The sequence below is a fragment of the Cimex lectularius genome, unplaced genomic scaffold (assembly GCF_000648675.2).
Source record: "Cimex lectularius strain Harlan isolate CLEC.00 unplaced genomic scaffold, Clec_2.1 scaffold9, whole genome shotgun sequence".
Taxonomy (NCBI): Eukaryota; Metazoa; Arthropoda; class Insecta; order Hemiptera; family Cimicidae; genus Cimex; species Cimex lectularius.
The window spans coordinates 2,174,195-2,184,369 of NW_019392733.1; the positions used below are offsets into that span (position 1 = coordinate 2,174,195).

At 32.3% G+C, this 10,175-nt stretch overlaps 1 protein-coding gene across 5 annotated transcripts in view; it reads left to right on the top strand.

The window, feature by feature from the left end:
• LOC106665323 (lysosomal alpha-mannosidase-like) overlaps positions 1 to 8,884 on the top strand; it is a 33,988-nt gene extending 25,104 nt beyond the window's left edge. For all 5 annotated transcript variants that reach the window (XM_024226917.1, XM_024226916.1, XM_024226918.1 and 2 more), the window contains exons 10-17: positions 2,833 to 3,017; positions 4,192 to 4,427; positions 5,442 to 5,643; positions 5,864 to 5,984; positions 7,181 to 7,427; positions 7,510 to 7,752; positions 7,813 to 7,965; positions 8,033 to 8,884. In XM_024226917.1, the coding sequence (XP_024082685.1) occupies positions 2,833 to 3,017; positions 4,192 to 4,427; positions 5,442 to 5,643; positions 5,864 to 5,984; positions 7,181 to 7,427; positions 7,510 to 7,752; positions 7,813 to 7,965; positions 8,033 to 8,248 (1,603 nt within the window). In that variant the 3' untranslated portion in view covers positions 8,249 to 8,884. The remainder of the gene's footprint in view (positions 1 to 2,832; positions 3,018 to 4,191; positions 4,428 to 5,441; positions 5,644 to 5,863; positions 5,985 to 7,180; positions 7,428 to 7,509; positions 7,753 to 7,812; positions 7,966 to 8,032) is intronic.
• The last annotated feature ends 1,291 nt before the right edge of the window (positions 8,885 to 10,175 follow it).

The following is a 10,175-nucleotide window of genomic DNA, read 5'->3' on the forward strand; positions in this document are numbered from 1 at the left end:
ACACCAGATCGCATCTCATGACCTCTAAATAATCGTTAGGGTTAGGGTTGGGATTGATTTACTTCTCAGGCTAATTAATTAAATTTTGAAGACACCTTGGCATACTTTCTACCAGCCAGGATTTTTTTTCAATATACAAAGGTAAACTGTGAATCTCAATAACTTTTTTCCAAAATATACTCATTGTAATATATTGTATTGACAGTTGTAAGTTTGTGTTTTGATCTGACAAAATCTAGGATTGGGTCTGATAGACAAAAGCAACAAGTAAACCAGAATGATCAGAGAGGATCAGATGCAAACTCAACCTTGTAATTTTTTTTCGCTGGAATTTACCTCATTCTCCTTGAAGAACACATTCAAGATTCTCTAGTTCATAAGGAGGAAGCTCTTACACACCATCCATGTGCTTTGTTGGTATTATGGGCAGGCTAGATTAGGTAGGGTTAGGATAGGTTAGGCTAAGTTAAGTCAGGTAGGTTTAGGGTTATGTTAGAGCTAGGGATGTGCTAGGTTAAATATTCCAGATTCAATGTTTTTCTATAAATCGGAGAAAATGTAAGTGCAAAGTGCCATTTTTGATAATATGGTGTAAAATAAATTTTTTTTATTGTTTTCACCTATTTAGTAGCACATATTTTTCCTTTTGCATTAATTAAAATCTTATCATCTTGGCATCCTTTCTACCAGCTAGGAAGCTTGTTTATACTGGAGGAATACTTTCAAAATTCTACCTTTAATCAGGAAGGGCTGCATGAATTCTTACTTCTCCTATGTTCATATCTTATGGTCTACGTTAGCGTTAGGGTTATAGGCAGGCTAGATTAGATAGGGTTAGGATGGATTAAGTTAGGCTAGGTCAGATAGGTTTAGAATAGTGTTAGAGTTAAGGACATGCTAAGTTATTGGGTTGTCCGGAAAATAATGCAGGATTTTGGTATTAAACAAAAAAAAAGAAACTAGTTACTTTAAAGCAATGTTCTTTAATCAAAATAATTTCCCATACTCTCAATACATTTCTCCCAACGTGTTGGTAACTTATTAATTCCGTCTGAGTAGAATTCAGAATTTTTAGAATTGATAAAGTCAATAAATGCATTTTCCAGTTCCGTTTGATTTTTGAATATTATGTGTTGTAAGTAGTGGTCCAGGTGTCTAAAAAAATGGTAGTCAGTAGGCGAGAGGTCCGGAGAGTAGGGTGGGTGAGGCAAAGTTTCATAGCCAAGCTCCAATAATTTTTGTGACGTTACACGTGACACATGTGGTCGAGCGTTGTCATGCAACAAAATGGGCCCTTTCCGATTGACCAAAGAGGGCTTCATTACTGCCAATTTCTGATGCATGGTATTAATTTGGTTACAGTATGATTCAGCATTGATGGTTTCGCCAGGATTTAAGAAGCTGTAGTGTATTAAACCAAATGAAGCCCACCATACCGTAACCATTACCTTTTTTTGATGAGTTGGGGGCTTTGGAAAATGTATTGGAGCTTCTCCTTTGTCGAGCCACTGTCCAGAACGTCTAGTGTTATCGTAGAGAATCCACTTTTCGTCACATGTAACAATTCTGGCCAGAAATGGGTCATTTTTGTTTCGACAAAGAAGTGATGCACAAACATCAAAGCGCTGATTTTTTTGGCGATCGTTTAATGAGTGTGGAACCCAATTTTCGAGTTTTTTCACTTTTCCAATCGCCTTGAGGTGGTCAGCGACGGTCGTTTTACTGACTTTGAGTTGCTCTGCAAGTTCTCGAACAGTTGTTTTGGGGTTTTCTTCCACCACTGATCGCAGAACATCATCATTAAGAGAGGAAGGCCTTCCACGACCTTCTTCATCTTCAAGGCTGAAATCTCCCTCCCGAAATTTTTTAAACCACCTTTGCACAGTGCACTCATTAACACAACCCTCGCCCCAGACTTGGTTAATGTTTCTAGCCGTTTGGGCTCCGCTTCGGCCGAGTTTAAACTCGTAAAAGAAAATCGTACGAAATTCTCGCTTTGACATTATAAGGATGACTGAATTATTTCCAAGTAGCGGAATGCTACAGAGGTAAACAAACAATATCATTTGGAAGAGGATTAATAAGTGTTGACATTCATACAAATGAGTAATCCTGTAAACGTAAACAGAATATTTTATATAGATTTTTTTTAATGAAAACTTAAAATCCTGCATTATTTTCCGGACAACCCAATACATATCCCAGATTTGATTTTTTTTCTGTTGATTAAATATACGAGTGCAAGTTTTCAGTAACATGATGTATTTAAACTTGTATTTGTTTTCACTGAAGGGCTAACCGTTCTTTTTGAATAAAGCTTTCAAAATTCTGGAATGTAACATCAAGGGCTGAATTTATTGCACGCCATTGAATTAAAAGATGGTTAGGGATGAGCCAAATTTGAAAGAAAACACACAATTCCTTCACCAAGGTTTTGAAGAATACATCCTCTTCAACAGAACTATAAGAATATTTATTTCAACTTGAGTATAATAATCTATAAGTTTAAAATGATTAACAAATATGGCCATGCACGATTGCGACACCTTAAGATGAAAAAATATATTTTTTTAAACAATCTACCATGTTTCTATATAAGTCAATTTTAATTTCATCATATATAAAATTATAGTTTTTATCTATATTTTTAGGACTGAATATGAATTATTTTTATTCATACTGACCTACTAGTTTATCAACTAACATTAGTGTTACTTTCTGTTTGTCTTGTTAAATTTATTATTATTTATTGAATTTATTATTCAGTTTATTTATTGTATATTAATCGTTATTAGTATAAAACGTGTAATTATTATATCTTTATGATTTCAGAGTCTGGACAGGCCATGGTGAACAGCATCATTTTTGCTTAAACACTAACATAAGCGCATGTGAAATTTCAGAAAGATTCAATAAATTTATCATCCACATTTACAACCCGCTTACCAAAGATGCTCACAAATTTGTGAGACTGCCAGTCCAAATAGATTACAATTATGTCGTGTATGGCGATTTGGGTAATATACAAAGTTCTTACGAATTTCCATATATATGAATATTTTTTGGCTTTATGTGGATGACATGTGGCTCGGTTATTTATATATAAGTCATAAGCTTTAACAAATACATTAAATAGTGTTTGTTGATATCACTTTTAAATAAAACCAAAAAATATTCAATTGTAAGTGCAATTTCTAGGAGCATTCATTATCAAACACCTTGCTCCTCAGATGCAGGGGCACAAAAGCCCATCCATTTAACACGATCCCTAATTTACAATGACCCTATCTTGATGAGCTCTGTCTGAAATTTATGAGAATTTTCCCTTAATAAATAACTTCGTCTTTTTTGTTATTTAAAAGGCCCCAAAATGCTACGTTGGTCTTTCTTTAAATTATTCAGATTCTTTACATTATTGCCTCGTGTTAACAATTATTTCACTACGTACTAATACAGGGACCAGGTTACACNAGAGCCATTCAGGTGTCATGTTTCCCCCACTAGATTCTTGGAAACATTCTTTTGCCCCCTAGGGTTGGCTAGGGTTGTTGATCTATCAAATTTACAGCCTAGCATTAAAAAAAAATTATATATATAAAATAAATCTTATATTCTTATATAACATTGCCTCATATTACCTTTTTTTTTAATTATTATTTTTTCATTTTTTTTTAAATTAGTATTATGGCAATTCTTTCCTCCACTGCGACTTAAATAAATCTATTGAGGAACGCCTATAAATTAAAGCCATACCTTGGAAAGTGAGCTTTTTCTTGTAAAATTGTTTCTTATAAGAATGTTTGTAGTTCCTCCTGGCGAATCAGCATGTTTCTATCTCTGCTCTGCCCATCTTCTTCAGATGATTGTTAGGAGATGATAGTTTTTCTACATCATTTTTGAGAGATTTATAAATCTCTTAGCTTGCCTCATTCTTGGTGGATTTGTCCAGTGTTTAAGTTTTTCTTTCTCAAGCCATTTTTTCAGTTCCAACTTAAGTACACACTCAAGTGCACCTAGTTGTGATTATGGGCCCATGGGTGAGAGGGCTGCCCCTTTTATTATTATATTAACAATTACAGCTTTATTATTTACTTCGAGATGGTCTTATAGCGGTAGAAACTATATTTAATTTTTTTATGTTTTTCTAAAACTTTTCACATTTTTTAAAATATTAACATTGGTGATTTCTAGATGATGAAATTCAAAGTGAATTAGTTCCTTTACCTCTTAATTTATTAAGACTTCCTGAGAGAATGGGAAGGCCACAAGCTCAAGATCTACTTTTTGAAGCAAGAAATATCCCGCCGATGAGTTTCAGTACATATTTTGTTCAACGTATTGATAAAAAAAAGAATCTGACTTTTCTCAGATTTAAGAGTTATAATGAACATCAACCCAAGGAAGAGATAGGGTTTTATTTTACTGAGGTAATCATTTAATATTAAAACTGCAGTAATATTATTATTTATATCCATATTTCTTAATTTTAAGATGTTAAAACAACATTCCTTGGAGTGTAGAATTACGCACAATCGTATAATAATTATTGTTCATATACATTAAATAGTCTAGCTGTATTTCAAGGCTTGCTAAATGTAAATTCCATTTCCTTCAAGTCACCTACGAGTGGTCACTAGGCTAACCTTCATGCTGGTAGTCGCACATGAGATTTTCTCTCACAGTTCTTTTCTTTATTAATGTTTAATTAGAAATTTAATTTTTGAAGGATTAATATCAATTGGCTTGTTGTGCTTTTGAATGACTATAAATGGGTCACCTGAATAAGAAAAGGTTATGTCAGGTTGACACATGGACACTTAATTTCGGCAAAAACTCACATACGTGCCCAATAAGGTTGCTCAATGTATCCCACCTAATTACAGGGTGTTATTCCTTAGTGCTCTATATTGTGCTTGAGCATGGCACTGAGTATCTGAGTCACCCCTGTTTATATTTTTGTGTAATACTTTATAGATACCTAGAATGACACGATGTATTTATTAGCGTGAATGTGACGGAACATTGAGTATCCCATCAACACTCATAATATATATAGAGGGTGATGAAAGAATATCAAGTGCACCAGCACCCTCAGAGAATGGCATTTAAAGTAGGGAAAGAGTGAGTGTGAGAGTGTGAAGGGTTTGGATTGAGACTGATTGAGTTGGGGGTTGACCTAGTTGATGATAGCTCCTGGAACCCACTCTAGGTGGCTGGTCAGGTAAAACCATCCAACCCTGGACTGCCAACACTGGGTGCTTCAAGGTCTGCTGATAATTTATTGTAAATTACAAAAACTGGAATTTCAAGAGGACTGCAAGAAGTGATAGACTCAGCTCAGTAAACATGTGTTATTTACATCCCTGTGCAGAATTGAGCTTATATAAATAAATAATCATTAATAACTATAAAAGATTGTTTTAAATTAATTTAATTTTTAGGATTTCAAGCTTATAATAAACAGCAATTCTGGCGAATTGTTGTTTTTGGAAGTAAACAATGAACGTCATAAACTGCAAAACATATTTGGCTATTATACACCATCGGATAGTGGTTGGAGTTATAAACGCTCTGGAGCTTATATATTTAGATCTGCCAAATTTATTACGCTTGAATTCCCAATAGAATTTTCAGTATACAAAGGTAAACCGTGAATCGCAATAACTTTTTCCAAAATATACTCATTGTAATATATTGTATTGACAGTTGTAAGTTTGTGTTTTGATCTGACAAAATCTAGGATCGGGTCTGATAGACAAAAGCAACAAGTAAACTAGAATGATCAGAGAGGATCAGATGCAAACTCAATCTTATAATTCAATAAATAATAGTTTCTTATAATAATAATAATCATATTTTATAGGAAAGAACTTAATTGAAATTCATCAAAAATACTCTGAATGGATTTCCCAAGTTGTGCGCATTTACAAAGGACGTACTTTTGTTGAATTTGAATGGATGATTGGACCCATTCCATCCCAGGGGTAAATATTAAATGAAAAGTTCTTTTATTTATCAAACCAGAACTCATTATTAATTGAATTTATGATGTTTCTAATGCTTAATACAAAAGTTTAGATAATGAACTAAAGCGAAAACTATTTAGATCTTTTTTTCTTGAGACAATTTGACATCTAGTCAAAGAACTTTGGTCTAAACAATGATATTTGATGTACTAATTATTTATTAAATTAATTTTATCAAACACTTTAACACATTAATGCAGATTGGAATTCTATTTTCACCATTCTGAATGGTTTTTATCGTTGAAAAAAAAATTTCTTCATATTCATGCCTTCAGGTTAGCCATCTCACTGATCGGAATACTTTGACTCCCTTGAAAGTCAGTCACAATGAACGTGTTAATTAATAAAGTTTTTGCTATTTGAAATTTAAATTTTTGACTATCAATCCTTTGAAAATGTTATTAAATTTCAATACAAAATTAAATTCACTAATTTCTTAATCTTATTTACAAAGTGCAGACCACATTTACTAAAGAGCTTACTGTCTGATTGTATTACTTACCATGGCCTAGTAATAGATAAAAGGTAACATTTGCCTGCCCCATACAAAGCAGTTTAAACAAAGAGAAGGTGGCCATCAGATTTATCTTTTTTGGCAAGGGAGTCCAAGATGAGCACTTCTGACAAAAAGCTTTTGTACAACATGATAGTCAGACCTATGCTAACCATTCTCACCAGCCTTACCAATATTATTGCTAAATTGCAAAACCAATCCTACCCTAACATCTTAACAGGATTCTTAATGGGACACTGTGGACTGAATGGGCACTTGAGAAAGATTACAATTAAACCAAAGTGCTACACTTAATCACAGGAAAAAATGCTTTGGGATAATAACGTAACCATAAAAGAAAACCACTAAAACCGAGTGTAATAATCAAATTCCTTGATGAACTGGGACTTACCTGTCTGCTATGGGATATAAGTACAGAACGGGGGATACAATAACTCTCAATAGGCAAAATATTCCAAAGAGGTCACACAATTACACATTGACATAACATCAAATATATGTTATTTAACCATGTAAATTAACATGTAACGATAATAAAACAGCCCTAGTTATTTTATTGCATTTTATCATGTAAACCCTCTCAACCAATAATTGTTTGGCCTGTCTAAACATTCCCATGAATCTGTCATGTCAATTATAGGGATGGAAGGACAAAAGAGATAGTAACAAGGTATATAACCTCAATTGGGAACGATAGGAAATTTTTCACGGACAGCAATGGAAGGCGTTTTATGCCTAGGGCATATAAACCACATGAAAAGATAGAAGCTAATTATTATCCTGTAACTTCGGCTGGACGGATTTCAGATAAAAACTGTACACTCACTGTGTTGACCGATAGAGCACAAGGTGCTTCGAGTCCCGAAGATGGAATCTTGGAATTTATGGTAATATTAATCAGATTTTCTTGTCTCTTCATAAAAAATTTCAGAATAAAAAAACTAATTAAATAATGTTCTATGTTTCAAGCTTAATAGAAGGACAATGCACGATGATGGTAAAGGGGTTAATGAACCACTCCAGGAAAAAGTCATGGGAATAGGTTTAGTTGCTCGTGGAAAACACATACTGTGTTTCCACTCAAATGTTGACAAAGATAAAATAGCCAACTGTCACAGAAAGATGGCTCAAGAAATAGCTTATTCTCCATGGATGTCGCTCTCCTATACACATTTAAGTCGTCAAGAATGGCTAGCAGCCTACTCTAAAAAGGTGACACCTGAAAAAAAACAACCATTTTCTAAACAAATATTTTTAAACATCCTTTTGCAGGTTCCTTACATCAATTTATACATGATACCACCCAATATTCATATTTTGACTATGCAAAAGTATGCATTTAACAAAATTCTCCTTCGCTTTGAACATTTTTATGATGTTGAAGAACACTCAATTCTCAGTATGCCAGCGACGTTTCAGATATATGTAATTTTTTTACATTTCATTTATGCATTGTTTCTTTAAAAAAACATCAATGGATTTTTTTTTTCAGAATCTTTTTAGGAATTTCGAATTGATAGACATGAAAGAGATGACACTTGGGGCGAACAAAATAAAACAGTGCAATTCACGTATGAAATGGAGAAAATTATATAACAATACAACAAAGTATGCTTGGGATGATTACACCAACTTAACCTCATTTACTATTACACTCTCACCGATGGAAATAAAGACTTTCTTTTTAACTGTACGCCCTCTTAATTAATAGTTAGAGATAAATATTAAGTAAATTATTTAGTGTAGTTTAATATTAAGTTTTAAAAAAAAGATCATCATATGTATTTATATTAATAATATTTCTAAGCCATTTATTTGTATATATGATATATATATTTATATATATAACTTAACTTAATAATATAAGTTAACTTTCATTGGCCAATTGTGTGTGTGGTATTGAAACAAAAGAGATTGTAATTAAAAAAATATTTTAAAAAATAAAATTCTTGTGATTATGAACATAGCACACTTGTTCTAATACTAACCTTTTTTTGGTAACAAGTTAGCTAAAAACACTCATTAATGAGAATAGATTATTTTACCTGACAGATTTTGAATAAACCAAGTTGAATGCCCATAGAGTGGCGATTTAAACTACAGGTCTCATCCTTAGAGAATACGTTTCTTTTTTGAATTGGGACAGATTTTGTTAGCTTAAAACATTTAATGAATTGTAATTACAAAAGTTTAAAGATCTCTTTTACAAATAAGACATCAAAGTTAACTGAATGCCATTTTTTTAGGAGGTGAGATTTTGATTATATGTTAGTTTTATGTCACCAAATGTATAAAAATGTTAGGGGACAAAAAAAGTAAATATACTAATTTCTTATGTGTGTAATTTTTATGAATTTATTTTCCTAATAATGAATTTATACACAAAATTGTACAAAGTAAACATTTGATATATTATGTACAAACTCGCAATATTTAAGAATTGAATACGTAATATATTACAATGTAATTTGTTTTGAATTTTTTTTTTACGTTGTTACAATTTATTCTCTTTATTCTCTTCCTTTTTTATCCTGTGATTGAAAGTTGTAAAACATGAGTAATGAGAAAGTACACAGGTGCAGCAGAGGTTATATTAACCCTCAAGGTGCCGCTGGATTCGAACCCGGGACCTTAACCTTACAGTGATGTCAACGCCTAAACCGTTGCGGCCACTGGCACCCCTGGGTCACTATTTGTCATCTTTTGTGTAGTGGTTGCTATTCTGCGGATTCCATAATAAGTTCATAAGGTGTGCCCAAGTATATTCCAGTAATTCCAAACCAGATAGTGTGAATAAATCATTGCTGTTCATTTTTTGTTAGATTACTACACTTTATGATATGGTGAGCAAACATCTGAACAGTATTCTAAAATGGGACAGACCATAGCTTCAAACAAAAAACAAGGAGAAATATCATTAATAAATACTTTAGTAATGGGCTGAGTAACAACCCCTGAGGTTCACCAAACAAGACTGATATTCTTTTTTAAGTTACTCACTTGTACTTACCTTAGAAGTTTCACAATTTGATATCTATCGTGAAAAATAAGAGCTAAACCAGTTGAGGAGAGAATCATGTATTCCAAGAATGTTGAGTTTTTGGATAAGTAGAAAATAACCAACATTGTCAAATGCCTTGTATCAAGCCGAAGATCGTGGGTTCGAATCCCGCTCGTTCCATTGACTTTTTTATCTCAACTAAAAACCTTAATTAATTGTAATATATTAATTGGTCAAACGGACCACGAAATTAGTGAATTTAAGTTATATTTTCATTTTTCTTTAAATTCTTGTTTATAATATTATTCATCTCATTTATTCATTTTGGTTGCACTTTTGTTCATTATACTATTGTTCAATTGTTATTTGCTATTAACTTATATTTAGTTTTATTCATAAGTTTGTATTAGAAACCTGGCTGGTTTTTCTTTCTCATTTATGTAAAAGACTTAAGCTGTGAATTATTATAAATAATTAAATATATAGTCAGTACATATGCGATATTTGGATAATTAACTAATATAATAAACAAGTGTAATGTGTAAAGTTTTATTATCAAATAAATACATTTTTTGGCCAATGATAAACAAATTACACAAAATAATGTCATGTTTGGAAATGCATATTTGTAATT